This window comes from Clinocottus analis, unplaced genomic scaffold, assembly GCF_023055335.1.
Source record: "Clinocottus analis isolate CAN_PGR_092001 unplaced genomic scaffold, fCliAna1.0.p SCAF_24, whole genome shotgun sequence".
Classification (NCBI taxonomy): domain Eukaryota; kingdom Metazoa; phylum Chordata; class Actinopteri; order Perciformes; family Cottidae; genus Clinocottus; species Clinocottus analis.
The window spans coordinates 6554441-6579356 of record NW_027175976.1 but is presented as its reverse complement, the minus strand read 5'-3'; the positions used below and the strand labels follow the sequence as shown (position 1 = coordinate 6579356).

At 43.7% G+C, this 24916-nt stretch overlaps 3 protein-coding genes across 5 annotated transcripts; all 3 read right to left on the bottom strand.

Moving 5' to 3' along the window:
- Window positions 1-8725: 8725 nt before the first annotated feature.
- sc:d189 (uncharacterized protein LOC100002334 homolog) lies at window positions 8726-18417 on the bottom strand. Of its 3 annotated transcripts, none has more exons than XM_068590656.1 (8): window positions 18335-18417; window positions 16939-17017; window positions 16669-16798; window positions 16001-16324; window positions 15263-15592; window positions 13595-13879; window positions 12860-12961; window positions 8726-9376 (listed from the first exon to the last, which is right to left on the bottom strand). In XM_068590656.1, the coding sequence occupies exons 3-8, from the start codon at window positions 16736-16738 to the stop codon at window positions 9372-9374; spliced, it is 1116 nt and encodes a 371-aa protein (XP_068446757.1). In that variant the 5' UTR covers window positions 16739-16798; window positions 16939-17017; window positions 18335-18417; the 3' UTR covers window positions 8726-9371. The 3 variants fall into 3 exon arrangements, with proteins under 3 accessions (XP_068446757.1, XP_068446758.1, XP_068446759.1); XM_068590657.1 differs by having other exon boundaries at window positions 16939-17014; window positions 18335-18388; XM_068590658.1 differs by lacking the exon at window positions 12860-12961.
- Window positions 18418-19616: 1199 nt separating this feature from the next.
- On the bottom strand, window positions 19617-22454 carry LOC137794306 (OX-2 membrane glycoprotein-like; the record flags this gene model as incomplete). The annotated part of the gene is made up of 5 exons (XM_068591058.1): window positions 22379-22454; window positions 20933-21015; window positions 20112-20450; window positions 19750-20025; window positions 19617-19675 (listed from the first exon to the last, which is right to left on the bottom strand). Coding segments are annotated over exons 2-5 (729 nt in total), but the record flags the coding sequence as incomplete, so codon positions are not given.
- On the bottom strand, window positions 22257-24659 carry LOC137794128 (OX-2 membrane glycoprotein-like). Its single transcript, XM_068590759.1, has 6 exons — window positions 24620-24659; window positions 24344-24433; window positions 23900-24151; window positions 23196-23504; window positions 22568-22661; window positions 22257-22483 (listed from the first exon to the last, which is right to left on the bottom strand). Exons 1-6 carry the CDS (start codon window positions 24657-24659, stop codon window positions 22450-22452), a joined length of 819 nt encoding a protein of 272 aa, XP_068446860.1. The 3' UTR covers window positions 22257-22449.
- Window positions 24660-24916: the final 257 nt, after the last annotated feature.

The window sequence follows — 24916 nt, the reverse complement described above, 5'->3', positions numbered from 1 at the left end:
CAGAGACAAAGACATCTCACGCTGGGCCGAGGCGCCTTGATGTAACCTCAGCAGAGGACCACATTTCAGAGGATCAAACAGGGGCTGCAGATACAAACGTACACCCTATCTATCTGAGCCTCCGAAAGATATGCCCAAGGATACAATTAGCATCTTCATAATTCGGTGCTGGTCGAGTTTGGTGTCCATATCATCCTCTACTCGTGTCTTAGTAACTTCTGCTAAACCCGACAGGGCCTTTCTGTTTGAGGAAACCACTTTTCAACAATGCAACAATATTGTGCTCCATTTTTTAAGTGTTTTGTCTTCAGTAAGATCCAATGTGCTCGGGGCCACAGAGAGGGGAAGTCAAAGAGTTGAGAGCTGGATCGATGTTGTGTTGGATTTTTGTATTTTATTGGATTTGTTGACAAGAAAAATACTGAATCCTCGAACATGAGGGCAGAAATCAGGCTATGAAGTCCTCCAGCTGTAAATCTGAATGTTGGAGAGGCCAAAAGCAGCTCTTTCTCTTCCCAAAATAAATGAATTGTTACAGAGTTTTTAAACTGTATCCAACTAAAATGGGTTTGTTCGCGATCTGGGTTTGAATGTGTTGTGCCGTAAACTCACTGTGGGTTAAAACTGTGACCTTGTGCTAATGCACATCCATGACTTGAATTTACTCTGTTGAGTAACCTCTAACCTGATAACAGTAATGGTTTCATGGGCTTACAAACTGTTCCATAATAACCAGTGACTCATTGTCTGACTATACGAATGACTGCAGACTGTATTATTTTCATAATTATTGTTTTTCGCAGACTGGGAAATCGAGAATGTAATAATGATCTCATCATTTTGTGCAATGAAATCACATAACGTGTCTCCAGAACTGTTGGATTCAAATTAAGATTAAATCAAGCCATCGTTCACTGCGGACTGTTTTTTTCTACCGTTTGTCTTTAAAACACTGAAAGAAGGAAGCAAAAATGTTCACAGAAAGACGACCAAAATGCAGCTGAAGCGAGTTAAAACAACGACACGTAGTGCAATGGGGTTGTGCGAAGGCCAAAGCCCACGTTGCTCAAAGGCAGGAACTGAAGTCAACCACATGCCACTGACGCTCACATCCAGAGCAGACTTTCACTGATAGTTGTTTCACAGAAGTCGTAGCTGGATTTCATTCCCACCATGAGACCTAACTGCTGCCTGACCGTCCTTTGTGTGTCCACCTTTGCGGCGCTCATCCTCCCACTGGATGCTGGAGGTAAGTTTGTGTTTGTCTGTCTTCATCGCTCGTTCTTAATCTGAGCAGGTTTTCGTCTCTCTGTCGCTAAGTAACGTTTTCACGGACAGGAATCAGATGACTTGCATGTTAAAGATTATACAACATTTCAGTCAAAAACTAAAGAAAATCAATGAATGGCTTTTAAACTTTCCGAATCCAAAGAAATTGGTTCTTTGATGCTACGAGGCGGTGATTTTAGGTCATTGTTTGCACCTCAGGGGGATTTTTATATCCATATGCGCAGATGGTTGACGGAAAATGTTCACCATACTTTATATTACATTTTCTTTATTTACATTTCAGCCACTAAATCGTATAAAATTAGCTTTGCGTCCCATCTACGGCTTCAAGACCCAAACTCTAACATTCAGTTGAAGCAAACCTATTTCATGTGATAGATTTCAGTTAGCCAGAAGTCACAAAAAGACCTTTCACCACAAAGACCATTTGCTGACCTGGATCTTCGGTTACATGCAGCTGCAGCGTGGAAACCCCACAGAGCGGTTTCTGTGGCCTACAGACTGATTTTTAAAATACTTTTTGCAATAATTTCTTATTTGTATGTTTGTTGTTATATTCCTTTTGCAGATGAAGATTCAGAATGTGAAGTTGCAGTTAGAGTCCATCAAAACACAGTTTATGCAGCTGTCCTTGGAGAAGACCTTCGGATTAACTGCACAGTTAAATTCTGCAGCGATTCACCGCTTCCAGTCTTCTGGTACAAACAAGAGACAACTGCTGTCCCTGTTAACGTCAGCAGCAGCAGTCACATTAAAACAGAGTGGAAACTTGTAAAACGTTCAGTGGGGACAGCGTTTTTGATCTTTCAAAACGTTCGGAGCAACGACGCAGGTGTGTATCAGTGTGGAAGTGGAGGAAGTGTCAGCCACAAGATCAACGTCTCTGTCCACGGTGAGTGAGATCTTTACAGTAACACATCCTGACTGGACTGAGCTGACACTGAAGAAACGCACGTTCACATTGTCACGCTCATATATCATGTATGGATGTAAAAATAAGCTTTATCGTGAGACTTTCTACACAGAAAGACAAAATCTACACCGATGAATCATTAATTTCGAAGCCGTAAGTGTATCCCAAATAACCTGAGTGAAGATGTGTCACTTTTATGTGGTGAATAAACTATCTGGATGCTTTTTTTAAGAGGAACTCACCACTGTTACATGGACAACTTCAAAATTGGGTAAAAGAACTTAATTCACTCTCTCTTAATGATGTCACTATTTCACATGAAACATTTCTATTACATGGCCTGAATTGGATGCTGACTCAAATATTCTCTTTTATCTTGCAGTGACTGCGAAAAAGCCCTTCCCATTTATTCTCCGTTTTGTCGGGGCCAAAGTGATTGCCGTCTTAATAATAATTTTATGTGTTTTCGCATGCTGTGGGGGTGATGGTGAGAATTGTTTGTATTTTTATTTATTTTTTACAAGAATACAGTACATATTCCCTAAAATAATTATGGGAACAATAACTAATCTTTCCTCTTAATCAAACTGTGCAGATAAATCCAGGAATACAGCGAACCGCCAGCCGTCCCGAGATGCTCCGCCTTCCTCTCATATCTATGACAGCAATCTGTAGAGCCTTGAAATGCATCCGTTAAGTTAAAATGATTCATATCCAAACATTTCATCGCCATCATTTCAAGATTACGAGCCACTTGCATCTGATTTATTCAAATATTTACCGATCTGTATCCCTCAAAAAGGTGCTTTGGTGTTATGCTTTGTATTTTGTATGTAGCATGCTTTATTGATTGGGTTTTAATGGCTTTAGAAAAAGTATTTTACGTTAACAAAATATGAATATTTGTGTTTAACTGTCGTGTTAACATTGAATATTGCTGTAGACTCCCTCTTGCTCTTTTTTGTATCACTTTGAATCAAACTGCAATTGCACAGGTGTGAAATTTACAGGTACAGTTGTGTTTCCTGTCAAGGTGTAACTCTTTGTGTTCACATTACCGGTGCAGCTGTCCTTTAAAAAATGTATCTTTATCTATACTGGTGTGTGTGTGTGTGTGTGTTTTTTGTTAGGATCTCTGGTCTTTATGCACTATTCTGATGTTTTTTGAAGTATCTTCCCGTGTCTGTTGTGTCAAATGGAGCAGACAGACAGACAGGAAAAAGATTTAAACCACACGTCACATATGGACACTAAAGCTGGAGGTTGTTTCACAGTAAAGAATACACATTTGACTAATTTAGCTATTAACATGTGAAGAGGCAAGTTAGCTGATCATAAAGTGAGCCAACTATTAACAACAAGACTAACTGTGAGGCCTTAACCAAAACACTGCTTTTAGCTAAATGCTAACACATCAAGTTTGGCGTGCAAATTAGAAGTCAACATTAACAGCAGCTGAGGATGTTGGGAATGTCATTCGTTTGGCATGCATTTGGTTATGAACTAAAGTAAAAATGTAATAATGATCTCATCATTTTGTGCAATGAAATCACATAACGTGTCTCCAGAACTGTTGGATTCAAATTAAGATTAAATCAAGCCATCGTTCACTGCGGACTGTTTTTTTCTACCGTTTGTCTTTAAAACACTGAAAGAAGGAAGCAAAAATGTTCACAGAAAGACGACCAAAATGCAGCTGAAGCGAGTTAAAACAACGACAGGTAGTGCAATGGGGTTGTGCGAAGGCCAAAGACCACGTTGCTCAAAGGCAGGAACTGAAGTCAACCACATGCCACTGACGCTCACATCCAGAGCAGACTTTCACTGATAGTTGTTTCACAGAAGTCGTAGCTGGACTTCATTCCCACCATGAGACCTAACTGCTGCCTGACCGTCCTTTGTGTGTCCACCTTTGCGGCGCTCATCCTCCCACTGGATGCTGGAGGTAAGTTTGTGTTTGTCTGTCTTCATCGCTCATTCTTAATCTGAGCAGGTTTTCGTCTCTCTGTCGCTAAGTAACGTTTTCACGGACAGGAATCAGATGACTTGCATGTTAAAGATTATACAACATTTCAGTCAAAAACTAAAGAAAATCAATGAATGGCTTTTAAACTCTCCGAATCCAAAGAAATTGGTTCTTTGATGCTACGAGGCGGTGATTTTAGGTCATTGTTTGCACCTCAGGGGGATTTTTATATCCATATGCGCAGATGGTTGACGGAAAATGTTCACCATACTTTATATTACATTTTCTTTATTTACATTTCAGCCACTAAATCGTATAAAATTAGCTTTGCGTCCCATCTACGGCTTCAAGACCCAAACTCTAACATTCAGTTGAAGCAAACCTATTTCATGTGATAGATTTCAGTTAGCCAGAAGTCACTAAAAGACCTTTCACCACAAAGACCATTTGCTGACCTGGATCTTCGGTTACATGCAGCTGCAGCGTGGAAACCCCACAGAGCGGTTTCTGTGGCCTACAGACTGATTTTTAAAATACTTTTTGCAATAATTTCTTATTTGTATGTTTGTTGTTATATTCCTTTTGCAGATGAAGATTCAGAATGTGAAGTTGCAGTCAGAGTCCATCAAAACACAGTTCGTGCAGCTGTCCTTGGAGAAGACCTTCGGATTAACTGCACAGTTGAATTCTGCAGCGGTTCACCGCCTCGGGTCTTCTGGTACAAACAAGAGACAACTGCTGTCCCTGTTAACGTCAGCAGCAGCAGTCACATTAAAACAGAGTGGAAACTTGTAAAACGTTCAGTGGGGACAGCGTTTTTGATCTTTCAAAACGTTCGGAGCAACGACGCAGGTGTGTATCAGTGTGGAAGTGGAGGAAGTATCAGCCACAATATCAACGTCTCTGTCCACGGTGAGTGAGATCTTTACAGTAACACATCCTGACTGGACTGAGCTGACACTGAAGAAACGCACGTTCACATTGTCACGCTCATATATCATGTATGGATGTAAAAATAAGCTTTATCGTGAGACTTTCTACACAGAAAGACAAAATCTACACAGATGAATCATTAATTTCGAAGCCGTAAGTGTATCCCCAAATAACCTGAGTGAAGATGTGTCACTTTTATGTGGTGAATAAACTATCTGGATGCTTTTTTTAAGAGGAACTCACCACTGTTACATGGACAACTTCAAAATTGGGTAAAAGAACATAATTCACTCTCTCACAATGACGTCACTATTTCACATGAAACATTTCTATTACATGGCCTGAATTGGATGCTGACTCAAATATTCTCTTTTATCTTGCAGTGACTGCGAAAAAGCCCTTCCCATTTATTCTCCGTTTTGTCGGGGTCGGAGTGATTGCCGTCTTAATAATAATTTTATGTGTTTTCGCATGCTGTGGGGGTGATGGTGAGAATTGTTTGTATTTTTTTTTCTTTTTTTTACAAGAATACAGTACATATTCCCTAAAATAATTATGGGAACAATAACTAATCTTTCCTCTTAATCAAACTGTGCAGATAAATCCAGGAATACAGCGAACCGCCAGCCGTCCCGAGATGCTCCGCCTCCCTCTCATATCTATGACAACGATCTGTAGAGCCTTGAAATGCATCCACTTAGTTAAAATGATTCATATCCAAACATTTCATCGCCATCATTTCAAGATTACGAGCCACTTGCATCTGATTTATTCACATATTTACCGATCTGTATCCCTCAAAAAGGTGCTTTGGTGTTATGCTTTGTATTTTGTATGTAGCATGCTTTATTGATTGGGTTTTAATGGCTTTAGAAAAAGTATTTTACATTAACAAAATATGAATATTTGTGTTTAACTGTTGTGATAACATTGAATATTGCTGTAGACTCCCTCTTGCTCTTTTTGTATCACTTTGAATCAAACTGCAATTGCACTGGTGTGAAATTTCTCACATGAGAAACCACTTTTGTTGATCTTGCACTGTGTGTGTGTGTGTGTGTGTGTGTGTGTGTGTGTGTGTGTGTGTGTGTGTGTGTGTGTGTGTGTGTGTGTGTGTGCACAATGCAACACATTTACAGATACAGTTGTGTTTCCTGTCAAGTGATATTTCACCAAAGTCACAAGGATGCATCCTCTGGGGACCATAACTAGCTGTACACAGTGACATATATTTTAAATCCATCAGAAAGATGAGACATTTCAGTCTGCCTTCGGAGTTGAAAGACATTCAAATAAATCTTCATCTTCAATACATACTGAAGAATTTGATGGGTATTAGTACAAAAACCAACCAGGTGACCTTTCTGCTAGCAAGCTAATAACGTGTGCTGTGCAGTCGAAAACGAGGGTGAGGCTTAGCTAACGGCGTTAGCGAAGATTTGAACAATGTTGAGCACATTATTTCCTGCAAAAAAGTTGCACCATGACTATTTACTGTCTATTGAATTATGTTGCGTTTGAAAATGAAAGACAACAGGGAGTGTTATCCGATTTAACGCAAGTCTCTGCACACAAAACATACTTTTGTCTTTAATGCTGATGTTGCAGGGAGAGCTGCATTACTTGGACATTTCCAACGTTGAGATTTTGACACTAAAAGTAGTCCAAGGTTCCAAAAAATCACTGCCTTCCTTATTTAAGTATGACTCACCCTTAACGGACAGGTGTGAAAGCATGTTTGGAGCAAGCGGCCGGGGGGGGGGGAAACATTCTCGCTGCTGTATTTCAGCTTATCACACGATCAACTCCCACTGTGAATCCAGGAAATAGCACCTTTCATTTCTGACTGAAACCCGCTACATTGCCAATGACAACTGAACCAAAACTCTCCTGTGGGATGTTTGTGGTTTTGAAAGTGTTAAAAGTCGACGTGCGTTGCTTGCACAGTATGGCGCAGGCACTCACTCACACTTGCACGCAAACATCCCACCCAAGAAAAACTGCATCGCCCACCACCCTTGATGTGACACATGCAGGGAGAGGGACGCGTCGCCCCCCTACAGGGACAAACAAGGAAGTACAGCTATGCTCGTTTCTCCATTTTGTTGAGCAGGTGGAGTGGAAGTGGAGATATTCTGCACAGGAATGGGAATTAAGCTGAATGGGACAACTTGAAAAACTCACTTTAAAGCAAATAAAACATGGTCACCATCTAGTGGTGTAAGAGTCAAACTCAGGATTCTGAACGGGCCAAATGTTTTATGAAAGTATGAATGTTTCTGACCAGCGTCTCCGTGAAGCAACGAGGGACCAAAACAAAAGGGTTTTATTGTGAAGTCCGCTCGAGGTTCGCAGTTTCCTCCACATAAGCCCCCCTGTTTTTGTTAATAGTCCAATTATTGGCTTTAGATACAAAATAAAATAAATATGTCAAGTGCCTTCACGTAACAAAGTGACTACCCTTTCCTGTCTTTGTGTGGTTTGTGGAAACTGTGACAGGAAACAAAATGTCTGTTTACGTGACAGATGTTTGGGGAAAATGTTACAATGGTTCAATTGAGAGAAATTTTCAAAACAGGATGAATTCAGTTTTAGGAAAAGTGAAATAACGACTTTAATCATTATTGAATAAACATTACAAAAACATAATAGTGCTTTTAATGTGAAGTCCAATCAAAATAAAGCTCGACAAATAAGCCCTTTTCACCATTTATCTGATCCAATTCAACCTTTTTCCCATTACTTTTAGCTAACGATCAAATATCAAATATCACAACAAAACAATATCTCAGGAATTCAAGCGGCTTTGGAGAGTTTTTGAGGGAATTATTTGAAAGGAAAACATTTAGAATTCATAATCAATATCTCCAAAAGACAATATATATATGTGTGTGTTTTTAAAAGCAGTGAAACAAAAGAGCAGATCAAGTCTCAGGTTTTACTTCAGAGTCACTTTAAACTTCATATTTTTCTCAGCACTAGACCATGAAGCTAGTTATTAAATCATACAGATACTAAAAAAGGTGAATATTGAAAATGTGATCAATGTGAGAAAAAAAAAGAAAACAGTAGGTAGACAAAGATTACTTTATTTTACTTCAATGGAGACATTTATTAACATTAAATCCTTATAATCCACTTCATATACAGATAATTACTGAAAGATTATTAAAATAATACTGAAAAAAATCCAACAACTATATTTTCAACAAACTTGTCGGCCTACATTAGTGTTTTCCCAAATAAAGAAGTTAGATTCTAACACTGGTGGTCCCGACAGCGCGGCTCTGTATGTCATGAAATACTGCACAACAATGCCGCCACGAGTAAAGCCACCGAGCGAGGGTGACAAGTCGACCACCCTTCTCCGTCCCACACCACACAGCAGCTATAAATAACACACCTTTCATTATTTCCTACACACATTTGTCACACCAGGGCCGGTTCACTAAAAGTCACATTTCAGCCTCCGTTCCTGGAACTTGTAAGTTCAGTCTTGGCACGGCGTCCTTCGAGTCACCCTTCTTTTCTACAGTAGTGTCCAGAATCGGTTGTCTCACTGACAGCCACTAATGGAGGGTTTGTAGGTGACGTAGCACCCTGCGGTGGGCGGGTTGAACCAGGCAGCTATGGCCACGAACGTGCCTCTGAAGTTTAAAAAAACAATGCCACATAGAAAGAATGAAGATTTTAAAACAATGTTTTCAGCAGCTTTAAATTTATCCAGACAATGTTAGTGCTATTTTTGAATAGGAACTCATCGATTCTCGACTAATCAATGATTGGTTTGTGTTAATTTGGATGTACTTTAGCTTACTTCCTAATAATTTTTGAATGAGATATGTGACAAAATCAAAAACACTTCAAACCAACTGAGAACCCTTCTGAAGCTAGACATGTAAAAATAGCAACCAATATAAAAAATATATAACTTATCACATCTGAGAATCGATTACACACGCACACACACACGCTCACACACGCACACAAACACACAGTTCATCAAATCACTACACTTCATACTGCAAGTGTGACATATAGCATTACACAATGTGGTTTTAGTTCGGTCTACGTTGTGGTAAATGACAAAATAAATGTATTTCTGCACTTGCAGAATTTTCCCGGCCCGTGGGAGCAGAACCAGCCTCGCTGCCCGTTCCTCTTCCTCTTCCTCTTCCTCTGCCCTCTGAGCACGATGCTGAGCAGCTCGGTCAGGCTCGGAGCGCCGCCGGACCTTCGTCGAAGCAGCAGTGACGTCGGGCCTCCAAATCAGTCTGGACGGGGAGAAAGAGAGGAGAACACACACTGTCAGACGGTTGGAAAACTTTCCACAACGTTTCATTTCCCAATCTTGCATGAACCGACACAAATCTTTCCTCAGCAGTCCGCACGTCCTGTCGGGCTGTGACACCCTTTTCCTGACAGAGCACCCCTGAGGTTTCACTGGGACACATCAGGTTATTAGGAAGTTACATGTATCATAATGAACGTAATCTTCTCCAACTCTTTCTAATAATTAGACATACAGCTTAAAAAGATGCTAGCAGCTCTCTGCAGCTAAATGCTAACAGGACATGAACCATCTTTTTGATTTGTAACAATAAAGATTAGAGCTCAGACAAGTTAACAAATTCTTGCAAATCAGATAATTACAGTCGGCTACTTGTATGAGGTGGAAGTTGGGGTGAAGGTTTACGGCCGGCAATGAAGGCAGGAAATCAATGTTGTTTCTGCAGTTTCAAACCAGAAAAGAACGAGAGTTTCTCTAAAATGTCATAATGTCTTGGGCGGGGGTTGCATTTACGCAATATAAATCCTACACAGGAATGCAAAAATAAACACAGCAAGCACACACACGCATCCCCACTCGCATCCACCCAAAAAAGGCCGCGTGCGCTAAAATCATGAAACACGGCACAAATTCCTCAGCCGTGATTAAGGCGCCTGCCACTCCTCAGCGCGCATGTGGCAGCAACGTGAGAGTGTTCGCGGCGGCTGAATCGACACATATGGAGCCCAAAAAGCCAATTAGAGCGAGCGTGGCAAGTTAGGTGTGAGAAAGAGAACCAACAGAGGCCAGAACGTGTCCGGAAAAGAAGGCGTCGCGCGAGCCGCAGGTGTCACTATCATCCTGTTAACGCACGAGGTGCGCCGCTCGGGTCGGCGTGTTTTCTCCGTCTGATCTCTGAAGGAGAAATCAGTGTTCAGTTCTGCCCCTCATGACCGGATGTGGTCCCTGCCCCGTGCTTCCTGTGGTGCGGCAGATTAAAAAGGTGCCACCGAGAACATTGGCTTTTCATAAACAAACTCCTCTTATCTGAGGTTAACTTCCTGCTCTCGTAGCTGGGCCACCACGGCACCGTATCGTCTGTACATCTCAACCACACCGAAAAAAACAACATAGAAACACAAATAGACGAGCAGGATTTTACTGGAAGAGCCTCGGCTCTACTTCCCAGCCGTGATTGAAGGCCGAATCACGCCCACTGGTTCAGAGGGGAACCACAAAAGCCTTTTTGTGGTCAGCTCGTGGCTCCACTGCGGCCGCATACATCCCAGACGTCCACAGTGGCTTTCTCTGCACCTCTTTCTTACTCTTTTGTGTGTGTGCTCTCCGCCTGTATGATGCAATTTTTAAAAAGCCTTAACGGACAGGACAAAAATGAACGAGCCCCGCGCCAAATAAGGACCGATGCATCACAGCTCTCCTCCCTTCGACTGAAATCTGAATCCCATCCCAGTAAAAGCCTGCGTTCCCGGCACACTTCAGCCAAGCCGAGACCGGGAAGGACGTAACGCGCGTGTGTCTGTACAGTCGAGTGTTGTTATCAACTGGGCAGGGTCTCAACTTTGAGCTGCGTTCCTCCGCGTCACCGCTTCCTCCTCCAGGCCTTGAATGTCTGTCTGTTACCCCGCGGTCCAAAGGATTAGACAGAGAAAGAAGGGCCTTTTCTTCCGGCTGCTAACGCACAACAATCAGCACAACCACTTGGTATTCAGCTCAGGGTGCACGGAGTTGAAAAGTGTGGAAAGTCTCAAGCGAACGGGAGAAAAAAAATCTATTTTTGCAGTGACACAGCTCTATTCAAGACATCCCACAGATGCTTGAGCAGGCTCTGGGTCAACACAAAACCATCAATCACATGCAAATACAGTATTTAAGATGACAAGACTGTCCCTTAACGTTTGGGACGTGAGAAAAACACAAACAATCTTAACTCAACAGCGTGATTAAAGCCTTTGTTTCGGGCGAATGTGGAATTTGGAGCTTGACATAGGAATTAAAGCGACGTGTCTGCGTGTTTCCAAATGGGCGCATGTGGGCCCTTTTTATCTTATCGCACAAGAAAACACAGACGAGGAGGAGCTGAGAAGGGAAAGGAAATGAATTGCTCGAGAAGAACTCGTGACCTTTTTAAAAACCTCCTAAGATATAAATATAAGCTATATTAGTTGGGATTTCTCGCATGACTCCGTTTGGGTCGCAAATATTGCATTACCGAATCGAGACTATCCGTGGGACCGCTCTGACCTCGACACGTCGGCTCCCACTTTTGTTCTTTCTTCCCTTCGTGCCTCTTGTTTGGCCGGCAGAAGCGGCGACGTCAGCCAAGGCTTCTGTCGCTGCCGCGTTCACTTTGGCTTCCCCTGCCTCTCCTCGGTGGGCAGAAAATGTAAGATAAGGGGGAGACGGGGCCGTGGTCCACACGCCACATTACACTGGCACCACAGCGTTTCCACGACACCCAGAGAGGATTGTGGGAAAGGTGATGAGAGGATGTTAAAGGAAGGTTTATGACACATGAGTGAGCAGCGCCACCTCGGCGTGGAGGGTTGCTGAGAGCCCCGCTGACCTTTTGAGTGCGTCGTCAGAGAAATGTGAGGTATTTCATGGTTTGATGACGCCCTTGTTCCCGTTCTCAGAGCTTTCTCTCTCTCTCGCAACAACCTGCGGGTCTGAAAAGGGGCCTGGGAGTTTTTATCTCGCAACTTTGAACTCTTCACAGTGTGTTTACAGTTCATGAAAGTTGTACATATTCTTTTTCTTGCCAATATTGCCAACGAAAACACATTACGCCTTACTTACTCAGTCCAACATTTGGCCTCCTTTCAGCTCTATATTTAGCAGCTAAATGCTCCACCGTGCGCTCCATGTTTATGTAACCAGTAGAAATACTTCATCAGAATCACTACAATGACAAGAGGCTCTCAAGACTTGGCCGGCACAGCAGGCCACAAGACAAACAATGCGCTGCATGTCGGTGTTTGACTCACAATGGAGATCCTGTAATAAAGAAAAGCTGATGGAAAAGATGCCCAGCATGTTTTTACAGTTACAGTCGCTCCTGAGAGCCGCCCACAACAACCTCAGTTTTCTGCTGAACTCTGAAACAGTTTAGGATTTACTCAAAGTGCCCTTTTCACTTTCGCCCACGTTTTTCCTGAGCTGCTGGCAGCCTGAAAAGAAAACATCCTCCTTCATTCAACAGGATTTACAGTATTTTTTGAGGACATGCTGTAATTTACTCTTTTGCAACAACCCCCCTGCACATTTCCCAGAATGCCTTTGGGATGAAGGCTTGTTGCCCACAGCTGCTGAAAACATTGGGTATTTTACCGATACCGTTTCCTGTTTAAGGTGGATTAAATAATAAAATGGCCCCTCAACAAACGTGGACAGAAACTGTTACATTTCATCAAGTCATTTGTGAGCGAGTGAGTGTGGCGTGAAGGAGTGAATATCGGTGGGGACTCACCGTTTGTACAGATGAAGCACTTGCAGAGACACACACACAGACAGAGGAGGAGGACTGCTGCCACACCGCACACTGAGAGGAGGATGACCGTGACTGGACCGACTGCAGCACACACACACACACACACACACACAGACACACAATATACTTATATTTAAACTACTGTTTATGTTTTATGACATCTGGACTAAACATGTTAAGTGCTTTGGTACCAGAATAACGACCTTCTTTAGTGAAAAATAATCATTCTCGCATGCCGAGACAACACAGGATCCAGGACTCCATCGAAGCCGCCATAATTGCCGGAGACTAAAATAGCTGCGAATACACACATGTGGAAAACAAAAGGCCTCACCTCAGCACCCAAGAATGTGAAACATAACTGGATGCGACACAATTTGAGACACTTTGGTACGTCGATTTACTTCTGGACGGTTTCTTGTGCTGCTGGAACAGCTGATCCATGTTGTTGATGTGTCTGCGGGTTTTTTTTGTGTGTTTTATGTGCATTTGGGGCGTCTTCTTGCACCGTTCTTTCGATGGATTCCTCACTACAATTCCCAGAAAAGCTCCATACAAGACTAATTACCCAGAAAAGTGAACACACTTGTGTGCGGAGCTTTCACGGGAAGGTCGTTGCACTCTTGACTTCTCGCTGCCGTAATAGGATACGACGCTCGACGTCAGAGAAAAGATGAATTGGACTCATCAGAACAGGATCTACGGGTTTCTCACCTTCTGCGTTCAGGGACACCGTCAGGGGCTTCTCCAGACCCGGGTGGTGCACGACGCACCTCAAGGACAGATCACCGAGCAGCGCCGATTGGAAGAGCAGCGTGCTCGTCACCACCGTCGTGCCGTCGCCCTGCTCGTAGGCGGAGGAAACGGGCGGGCCGAGGGTCCGGTTGTCCCCGCCGACGTCCCACATGACCTCCGCTGCGGGGCGGGACTGGGCGGTGCAGTTGGCCTCAGTGACCCCTGAGGACGAGGTCACGTGACTCACCTCTGGTTTGGGTAAAACTGGCGAGAGAAAGACGGTGTTCAGGGGCTGCTTGTGCTTTTTTTTTTTCCATCAGTAAAAGAGCATGTGTGGATATTAGCATCCGTTTTGTATTTTCTCGGAGCAAATCACAGACAACAGAAAACACAGACCCGTCAATCTCTCCCCCGCCCCGAGGACACAATGACACAAGTTATCCTGCGACGGGCCGCCAGAAAACAGAAGCAAAGCAGCTTTTACTAACTCTGTGTGGTTGTGTTTGTGCGTCTGGATCTCCTGTCAGTTGAGACAAAGCCTGTTTAGCAGAGCGAGGAGAAGGACACACACACACACACACACACACACACACACACACACTGAGGCCTTGTGTCTGGGGAAACAGTGAGCCACTCATCCCCATCATGGGCGTTCTCCCAGATTAATTAATCACGCCTTTCCCCTCAGTGACACCCTCCCAAAACACACACACACACACACACACGCATGAGATCAACAGCCACTCGCACTCCTGGAACGTCTCAGAAAGGTCGCGCTCTCTTTAACGTTGTGGTTCACACCCCTCTGGTGCGGTGGCGGGGAAACAGGGGCGGGGCTTGGCGTTGGCGAGGGTCGCGAAGCGCCGTCACCAAAACTGCAGTTTATTGACCCACTCGGGAAACTCTCACCTCAGGGTTTGTTTATTCACAGAGCTTCCTTCCCTTTCCTGAGCTGTGTACGGGACGCACACGCACACACACACACACACACAGTAGCACACATTTCCTCTCAGCTTGAAGTACATCTCCATTACAATACGCTCAAGATTGTTAGGAAAATAATCCCGAAGGTGTTTGTATTCAGTATTCAGTGTTCGGTTCATTTATAGCTCCCCAAATTCAAAAGCGAATCCATGAGTCTAATACAATTTAATATAGTTTTTATGCTGTCCCATATGTATTTCATTGTTGAGTTTTGTGTATTTGTATTTAATATTTTCATTAAGGGAATGAAGTCCAAGTGGAAAGTCTTGGTAATGTGTGTTTTAGGCGCTAGATCAGAGCTTCAGAGCTTCCAGTAGCGTCATTATTTCTCAGTAAAAGACAGCAAAGAGGAGTGGAACAAACGGAAAACATCTCACTATTTTGATCTGATTATTCAGAACAGTCTGGAAAAAAATAAGCTCGATCAAACATGCTCATTCGTTTTGCAGTGGCGTCCCCTGAGAGGGCTGAAGGGTGAACATGGCGGCAGCTCAGCCGGTAGCTCGCGGCTAACGGTGCAAACGATGACAGCGGTGCTAACCGCCGTATGAGCGCAATGCAGAGCAATGCATCAACAAAGCAAGGAGAAGAGTGGAGACACATGCGGCGCGCAAACAGTATTACGCTCTCGATTGAGGGAAGAGATGGCACGCAGCTACTCACCGTAAACAATCAGGCAGGCGGTGTCTCTTCTGGTGCCGTCAGGGTACGTGTGGAACTCGCAGGTGTAGCACGCCTCGTCCTCCGTCCTGACCGCCTGGATGGTCAGCTGGGTGTCGCCCAGGGTTGGGCTCAAGCGAACCCGACCCCTGTACGGCTCCTCGGTCTTCTGGTGGCCGCGTTTGGTGAAGGAGGCCACGGTGGTGGTGTCGCCCTGCTCGGCCGTCTTGCTCCACAGCACCTGCTGCACCCTCTCGGGGTGGTTGTACCAGCAGGAGAGGGTGGCCGGCTTCCCGCTCACGGCCGTCTTGTTCCCCTCCAGACGCACTTCACCTGGGACAAAGAATGCTCCCGTTATTCTTCTTAACATCGGGGGACCGATGGCTGTGTGTTGGGTGTATGTGGATTTCTGCTGGCATCAAATTGTACAGTAAAAACTTTACAGGACTGCCGTTTCTGTCCAACAAGAGGAGTCTGGGTTTGGTAAAAATGTGTGTGCACATTTATGAGCAACAACAGGAAGTGCCGAGGCCAGCGGGGTGGGTGGCCCGTCTCCCCTGCTGGTCCGCTAGTTCAAACCTAAGCTACTACTTCCTGTCTCCTCAGGGGTCCAGCGAGAAAAACAAACAGCCTCTGTGACCCGTAAACGGTTCAGGTGTTTAGTGTGAGCTGCGGCACTGGAAGACGTGTATTGAAGATAACGTGCTCTTTCAGATAACGGATCAAGACCCCCAAACTGACCAGGGACGCTGATGCACGTGCTGCCTTCCAGCGAGCCCCTGGGGTAAACATCAAAGATGCACCGGTAGCAGCCCTCGTCGTCAGGCCGCACCCTCTTGATGGTGATGTAGCTGGCGTCGTTGCGCGACGCCGTGAGCTGCACGTCGGGTTCCTGATGGCTGACCCGAACCGGCGTGCCCGGCTGGTACGCCAGGAGCACCTTCTTGTGCATGTTGAGCCAGCGCACTTGACGGACGCTTTCGCCTGCTTCCGTGGTGACGTTGCAGCCGAGCAGCAGGGGCCGGCCGACCTCTGCCCTCAGACTGGCAGGAGCCATGACCTGACCTGAGTTTTATTAGAGACCATGTGACGTTACAATTTCATGTACTGGAAGAATACAGTTTTGAGAGAGCTAGTGAGAACATTTACTTTTACAACAGTATAAAATCAACTTCAAGATGTAGTCCTTCATACGAGGGGTCTCTTTTCTTTTGAGCCCCAACAAGACGCTTCTAAAAAAGCCATAAGCCAAAAGGAACCGCTGGTTCAATCCTTTTGTATTTTGAAAATGTTCTTTGAATACGATCAAATCCATCTCAGATAGATGAAAAAGTGCCGTAGAAGTATAAAGTAGCAGAAAATGAAAACAGCAGATCTCTCTCCGTCCCCCAAATGGATGCAGGACGTACCTTGCGTCCTGTAAACTCCCATTCCGAGCGTCCAGAGCAGCAGACACAGGGACGAGGCCGGTCCACACATCGCACACTGAGGCTGGGTTACCCACTCACTCGCTGAGCCAGAATCACATCCAGGCTGCAGCTGCAAACACAAAACACTGTCAGAGAGCTGAGACAGGCCAAACCAAAACCAACACCCTTCTCCTGGCTTGTGACCACATACAACGTAACAGCATTAGTAAAGACACAAGGGTGCATGCCGAGGCTGTGATGCAGACGTACCCCGTCAGCGGTCCAGTGTGGTGACTTGTTAGAGCTGCTGCTGCTGGTCAGCACAGGCGCAGCTGCATCCTACCGTCTGCTGGAATGGGAAACATGAAGCCAGAGGACGACATGAGCAATGACAGCATCCTCTCAGCACCATCACACATCTTCGTAAATCCCGACACGTTTTGCTTGGAAGGGAATTTACTGTTGTTGTTTTTTTTTGCAGCTTTGAGACATTAGTTGCCAGGGTAATACAATGTGTCAGCATCAACAACAGCAGCTGGTGAGTCATGAAACATCACCTGGAGGTTTTACATGATAATCCACCGCACACACACACACACACACACACACAGTACAGTTCAGCCACAATCATCCGGCAGCAAAACAAGCTGCCACACTTTGATGTCTAGACAGCAGCGACCTCGAGATTTCAAAATCAATACCTCACTCTCAAATAAATTACAGTGGCCGTGTGTGTGTGTGTGTGTGTGTGTGTGTGTGTGTGTGTGTGTGTGTGTGTGTGTGTGTGTGATGTCAGAATTCTGCTCTCAGACCACTTCTCTCTAGCATCTGGCCTTTGATCAGACTCAAACAAAACGCCTAAAAACCACAAGACAGAGCAGGTCCAGACCTCAGAGCTTTACGGGCGTCTTGTGCTCATTTACAGTTCCAACCATCTGGCTTCAAGCATGCAGCGTGCTCCTGTTGGGCAAATGCTAAATCATGTTTGACACTAGAAAAGAGCCACTGATGTCTCACTGCAAAAATCAAGTCTTCCCCAGGCTTTTATTGTGAAATTCAAGAAGCTACAGCTGAAGGAAAGTAGAAGGTGTCACATTCAATAGAGCTGAAGATGTAATGTTCACCAAGAGAGGGCCTGAAACCAGACTGGTACCTGAACGTTGGCCCCTAAACTTCCAGATGTGAAGCACAGCTGGTCCAGTCCAGAGAACAGATGATACGTGAGATTTATTGAACAGATTGGTGAGTGGGAAAAAAAATAATCAAACCAATTTTGTGGTTGTAAATCTGTCTCTTGTTAGGTAAAAAAAAAACATAGTAAAGCTTTTCTACAGCTCGATCAACTCTTCAGAAATGTTTTGTTTAAAAGTGTGATCATTGAAATCATTTTGTGGCAAAGAAGTTTAGTTTTCTAGTGTCTGTTCATTATATAGTTGGAGAGAAGAAAAAAAATCTGAAAGAAGTTGAATATTTTCTGTGAAATCAAAGTTTTAAACATCCATATCTTCCTTTAGAGCTCATGAAAAAAAAAACTAACAAACTACTTTAGGTGTGTTAACATTTACGGGATTAAGAAAGAAAGTCTACAACTCCTCACATTTAAACCCCGAATCAATATTGCTGAAACTAAAATGAAGACTCTTTCAGAATAAAAGACGGAACTCACCGGCAGACAGAGGAAAGACAAAGTGAGCTCCCGGTGCTGTGAGGCTGTCTGTGCTCCAGGTGAGGAGAGACTGGAGCCATGCTGCAGACTGAACTGCCGCCCAGCTGCGTCGCGTCTCCTGCTGCCAAGTTTCAGTCCCCGATTTCTCAAACAGCGTCAACTCCTCCGCAGTATATTTGAGGAACGCACGACCTCTAGTGGCCACGTGGCGCATCTGCTGCTGACAACCTGCAGCAGGCGCTCCTCGTGCAAAGCTGAGTTACAATATGTTTTTCCTTCCAGATATGAAAAAAAAAAACATATTTTAAGAGACTTTCATTTGCACTAAAATCTTAATTTGTTAACTGTTCCTTGAAGAAAGTAATGATGAACAATATTTATATTCAAAGTCTACAAGTCCATACTTTTGACTATTAGATCGGAGGTGTGTTCTGATGACACCTTTCTAACACTCCTTTAACACAAGAATCATCCACATTCAATATTTGAATCCAGTAAAAATGCCCGTAGTCTCAAAATTTAGTTTATTTTTAAATGAAATAAACAAGTACAAAATTAAAAACAACTATAAAAGACGTAAAAACAAAGGACGCAAATGCAGCAGAGAATTACTATTATTTCAAAATCCAAACTACTGCAAACATCAACCAGGGTTTCAGGACTTTCCAGCAGCATTTGTTTTGGCACTTCAGTCTTGAGGGTCTTCACGTCGGACTGGGAACAGGTTTTTTCCTTTCCAAGATGATTTAGTGTGGGAGCTGCTTTTATCCTTTCTAGTGGACGCCCGTAGCCGAGTTTTGTTCTCTGAGTTCATTGAAGGTGTTCTGGGACATCAGACAAAAACAGGAAGTCAGAAATCATTCAGAACAATCAATAAACATGCAGACTAAACACAACGGTCCACGCAGAGTATAACGTCCATCACATGTTGGTTCAACACCTCTGACCCATTGGATCATCCTGAATGAATGAAGTGACTCTATAGTTTAGTCTTATTAGCAAGTTGCGAGAAAAATAAATACTTTGACTTACTCAGGTGTGTCTTTCTTGTTCTCCTCAGAGTCTTCTTGTAACACAATGACAGATTCAATTAAACCCAGTGGAATCGTTTGTGGAATCTCCTTGAAAAGACTAGGATCCGACATTACCGTATTAACTGCGAGGAGCTGGTATTAATACAAGGAAGGTGGCGAGTTAAAAGTTAAAGTTACCTGTTCTGGTGTTTCCGTTTAATAAAGACAATCAAGGCAGCAGCAGCAGCAGCAGCAGCAGCAGCAGCACAGATCCCCACCGCGACCACCACACTGATCCAGACATCAGATCCAGATTCCACATCCAAACCTTGGAGACAAAACCAAATGAGCTCCGCAGTGTTCATCAACCTATACATCTGTGCGTTTAGAAGTGTGTCTCACCGTGCTTGACCTCAGGAATCGCCGCATACACGACTGTCTGAGGGAGAGAGAGCACTCTCGCCGCACATCCAACCCGCGTGCTGTTGACGTGGAGGCGAGACAGCACCGCCGTGGTGGTGACGGTGACGGTGCCGTTGGCGTTGGGGACGCTGGTGGAGTTGTGGTGAGGGACAGTCAGTGTTACCGTGGGAGCAGGACGGCCTGTGACTGAGCAGGACACAAGCAGCTCTTCAGCAGAGGTTGCTTCTCCGACATGTAGGAAGGCTTCGTGCAGCTCTGGAAGAGAAACAATATTAGTGGTCGTATGAGAAAAGAGACGGAGGACGATGGGAGCGTCTGCAGTAACGCAGCAGGGTTGTCACCATAGAGGTGGAGCCATGTCCTCCCGGTGAAAGCACCATCAGGGTAGGTGTTAAACAGACAGCAATAGCATCCTTCATCCTGGTCCGTCACGTTCCTGATGACGATGGAGCTGTTCTGCAGTCCGGCATCTTTAAACTCCACTCGTCCTTGAAATCCAGTCATCACTTTCGCACCGAAGCCTTTGTTGTAAGTGGCGAGATCCGTCTTCCCCCCAGGTGAGATTCTCTGCCAGGTGACTTGCACGACGTCTTTCAACTGCGTCAGCTGACAGTTCAAATCGGCGCTGTCTCCTCTCGCTGCCGTCACAGTCTGCTGGGATTGGATCAGAGCGGTCTGACCTGCAGGAAACACAACTTGTGCATCGTGAGATACTCCCACAGAATCCACTGCTGCTCATCAGGCGCACACAAGATACAATGAAACACCATGAAAGGTGTTTCTGAGAGAGATCACCGTCACTTTCCTTCTGAGAACCATGACATACAAAATGTAACACTATTGAAATGAACATACTAATAATAAGCAAACTTAAACTGACCCATTTTGGAGAAAAGAACAACGATCATCAGGATCTAATTGTGTCCCGTTATCGATGTAATATACTGCAAGTCCAATTATGATGGAGTTTGATTAACACAAATAATTTGTTTCTTTTGCAAAATGTGATATAGAATATGTTAGAATCACATTAGCCGCCAAAAACGTAACTGCCATGAACAATTAATATACAAGAGAAGAGGCACACTTTAATTCAAATGGAATAAATCACACAGTCCGGTATAAAGGTTGTGAAACACATCTCACGGTGCCTCGTCCTCACCTTTGAGAAAGACTTCCAACACACAAAGGAACTGCAGGACTGCTCGCTGTGACATGTTGTCTCCACTGATTCAAATGTCCCGCCTGAAATTGTGAAAGTGAAAGTTCTCACTGTTGCCCTGCAGGTGCGCATGCGCCATGTGATTCGTGCCCTATAAATACCTTCTGGCTCATATAACAACCAATGGTGGCTACATTCTTGTAATTCTCTGTAAGCGTTATTAATCCCGAGTCTCAGTCTGCAGGTCGGTGCAGTGAAGAGGAACATAACACATTTCTGTTTCCACCACACACTTTATTTTCATATTTTTGGAGGGAAGATGGACTTCCTGGGTTAATGATTGACATCCAGAGGGCGGCGCTGTAACTGTTCAGAGACATATCTGGACTAACAACTGTTTTGCATAGAAATAAATGGACTGAATAATAACAATCAATACTTAACCAACATCTTAAGAGCATTCATTTTATTAATTCATTTCCAGTGTTTGACAAGGTTTCATTCTCACCTGATTCTAAACACCACAAGCCTACATGTGTTACATCAGGGTGCATTAAGCAATAAATAAGATTGTCTGTCAAAGCAATTTGTGTTGTATTACGTTTTTCATTGTTTATAATAAGTTAAACAAACCAAAAATAATAATCAGAAAAAGCATTGACCTTACCGAGGGGCTTTGTAAAGTGCTATTTTAATTTTGTTATGTGCCAGAGAATAAATAAAAGACAATAAATAGTAAACATATTGAATGAAAGATCTTTTGAACATTTTGACAGTGATGGATTCAAACAATATTAATACAATTTATAATTACAACCTTACAGTCAACATGTTAGAGAAGTCAATTGAGCAATAAATGACATTAATACACGAACATCAAACATTAAAGTGCAACTATGCCTATTGTTTACTATATTATGAATAATATTCAGTATACATATAGTTAGATTTATATGTGCTAATCTTGCACACACAAAAAGTAAACATCACTTAATCAGATAAAAAGTTCCAATTTGCTTTGCAAAATACTAACATATTGAAATCTACCAAATTCTTTGGAGAGAATTTCGACTTGTCATCTTCCTCACAAAGTACACTAGGTGGCGTCATTTCTCCACCTCACATTTCCTTGTTTTTGCCAAAACTCATCAGCTGGTCATGCTTGAAATCTGCTACATAAAAGTAAACCTTTACTATTGCACAATGTTGCGGTCACAGTGACTGTGAATAAGAGCAGAGTCAACGACATAAAGATGATGTAAATATGCAAACCACGTGTCGTTCTCCTCACTTTAGTTGCTCTGTTCTACTCCTATATCATTTTGAGTTCAGCAAATGTGCTTTGCTTGGATCCCCATAAATAGTTAAAGTGCTGAGCATTGACATTTAAAAGAAAAGATGCATTTACAAACTACCTGTGGAACAGCTCTTAGCTTATCTGTTCACCTGTAAACTTTAGAAGCGATAAAATGCAGATTTGAATAATGCTTCAATGTCCACAATCCAGGACGGCAGCGTCACACATGTTCCCTTCGTCTTATAGCTTTTAACCTGCCGGGGAGAGAGAAAACAAATTTATTATGAAGGAGAATTAAACTATATGTACATTCACGATATCGTTGTCAAATATCTCACCTCTGTCGTGCCATTACAGCGGCAACAAGGAGCAATGAAAGGAGCAACACAGCACCGACTCCAACAGCAATCCCTAATGATGACACACCCTTCCCTGGAGACAAACAACAGGGTTACAACAGGACAACGAGACACTGATATGGTCACATGGTTGCTGTGTAAATGATGAGGGTGAACTTCCCCAATCTATGACATGACTTCCACTGAACGCTTCAGTCAGTATCCACTGACCTGTGACATGAAAGCTAGACGGAAGTGAAACTAAAAGCATCGTGTGACCTGCACAGATGACTATGTGGACTGTTTGCTCTGAGTCACTCTTATGTAAAGTGGCACTCCAAAGTCAACAGGTAAACGTGTTTGTATCCAGGATGTGCGAGGTGGATGTGGCACATCCTTTCCAGTTCATCAGAATAATTGAGAAAAAAGTTCAGGGAAGTTTTAAGTAAGCTGATCTTCCAGGACACATTCTCATGTACTCAAAGATCAGCTTCCTTGAAGCAATGGGAGTTACTTGACACCCTCTACACGGCCCGCCTGTTCTGGTGAGTCATTTTTCATATGAGGATGCGTTGCACCCATTAGAGAAAGAGTATACTGGTCCATACAAAAGGATTGACATGCATACCCTCCTCTTCCTCCTCCTTCCCGGCAGGTAAAGAAAAGAGAATCCTCTCCCGCCTTTCTCCCGCCGCTCCTCTGTTCAGCACACAGTCCACGTGACCCGTCCACCCCGCTGGGGCTCGCAGGGTGACGTTGCTGCTGCTGGTAAACGTGTGGTCGCCGTTGGTTATCATCGAATTCTGCAGTTGGTGTGAGCCGCTGGCCCCCGGAGAGAAGGCCCAGCCGATGGTCGGAGCTGGTTTTCCTGTCGCGGAGCAGAGGAACACAACCTCCCCGTCCTGCTGACGGACTTCTGTCTTCACCTCGGATATCCCTTTCAAGGTTTAAGAGATTCAAGATGTTTTACTGTCACATGCACAGATAACAGACAGTTATGCTATACATTGAAAAGCTTATTTTGCTCGGTCCTCCTAACACAGAATTACATTAAACTTAAGGTAAAAAATAAATAAAGGCACAAAATATAAAATATATAACAGTATTGCACAAAAATATGATAATAGTATTGCTCTGATACATATGATACAATATGATAATAATAACAGTATGGCTCATTGTATCTTTACACACTATGCAATGCCACAACATTGCTACAATGTCCCTTCAGAGAGAATTATAATTTGTCATTATGACGCCACAAATGAAGGCCTACTAACTGAACTCTTTTAGAAAAAGTCTTCTTCTTTTCTCCTGTATCCTACAATTTACCTCGCACCGTGAGGCACGTCTGCTTTCTTTTGGAGCCTTCAGGGAACTTGTTGAAGGAACAAATGTAGCAGCTCTCGTCCGCCCACGTGACGTTCCTCAGAGTGATGGACGTGGAGCCGAGCGACGCCTCCGTGAAGATCACTCTCCCCTTGTGAGGATCGTTCACCTGCTCTCCAAAGCGCTTGCTGTAGGATGCCAAATTCTCTACAGACTCCTCCTTGAAGAGCCTCTGCCATGTGACCTGCAGCACACCTGTTGGGAATGGACCAGGTATGAAGACACACACAGGTACATCTCCTGTGAGAGCTGCTGTACCGCTGCAGCTTTATTTATTCAACAGCTTTACAAATGATTTGTACAGTGGTAAAGGTACTTTTACTTGAGTTTAGGATCTCAATACTTCTTAACTGGCAAAAAAGGCATTTAAACCAATTGAATTCTCACCTGCAGGGTTGGCTTCTGAGCATGCGTAGTGTGCATCTCCACCATAGACAGCTGTTGTATTTCCATAACCGATGATCTGCGACCTGGAGGCTGATCATACAAACAGCTGGGTGTAAAAGCAGACTTGAAGAACAAAATCCATTTCTTTATCCATTTAGCATATTTATTTAAAGATGAAAAGTTGGATACATGATTGCAACTAACATACATACAAGATTATAGTCTTAAATATAATAAACACTACTACAGGGAATGTAAAGTGCCGGTGTCACTTACCTTTAAACAGGAGAGCAGTGAATATCAGGAGTAACATCATCTTCTACAGTCAGACACAAGACTCTTTCAGTTTTACTGTGAGCTTTAATAAAAAGCTTGAAAGTGAAACTGAAAGATGGAGGAGGGGAATTCTCTAAGACCTCAAGCAATGAATGCTTCATCGTGATGGTTGATTAATGCTAGTAAGAGAAGGGTTGAATAAACATGATCCTTAAAAGACTATATCCCTGACGCTGGACTATAAAGGTAAAACATCTTCTTATTGACTGTTCATGCGATATTTTATTGATGAAATTA

What these genes read in the sequence shown, in the direction of transcription:
- sc:d189 (XM_068590656.1), bottom strand. Translation starts at nt 16,738, where the DNA reads ATGTGTGGACCGGCCTCGTCCCTGTGTCTGCTGCTCTGGACGCTCGGA. An exon ending in CACGTGCATCAGCGTCCCTG is followed by an intron (nt 15,593 to 16,000) that starts GTCAGTTTGGGG and finishes TCTTTGTCCCAG; the next exon opens with GTGAAGTGCGTCTGGAGGGG. An exon ending in CGCCTGCCTGATTGTTTACG is followed by an intron (nt 13,880 to 15,262) that starts GTGAGTAGCTGC and finishes TTCTCTCGCCAG; the next exon opens with TTTTACCCAAACCAGAGGTG.
- LOC137794128 (XM_068590759.1), bottom strand. Translation starts at nt 24,659, where the DNA reads ATGATGTTACTCCTGATATTCACTGCTCTCCTGTTTAAAG. An exon ending in CTCAGAAGCCAACCCTGCAG is followed by an intron (nt 24,152 to 24,343) that starts GTGAGAATTCAA and finishes CATTCCCAACAG; the next exon opens with GTGTGCTGCAGGTCACATGG. An exon ending in GAAGGAGGAGGAAGAGGAGG is followed by an intron (nt 22,662 to 23,195) that starts GTATGCATGTCA and finishes GTTTGTCTCCAG; the next exon opens with GGAAGGGTGTGTCATCATTA.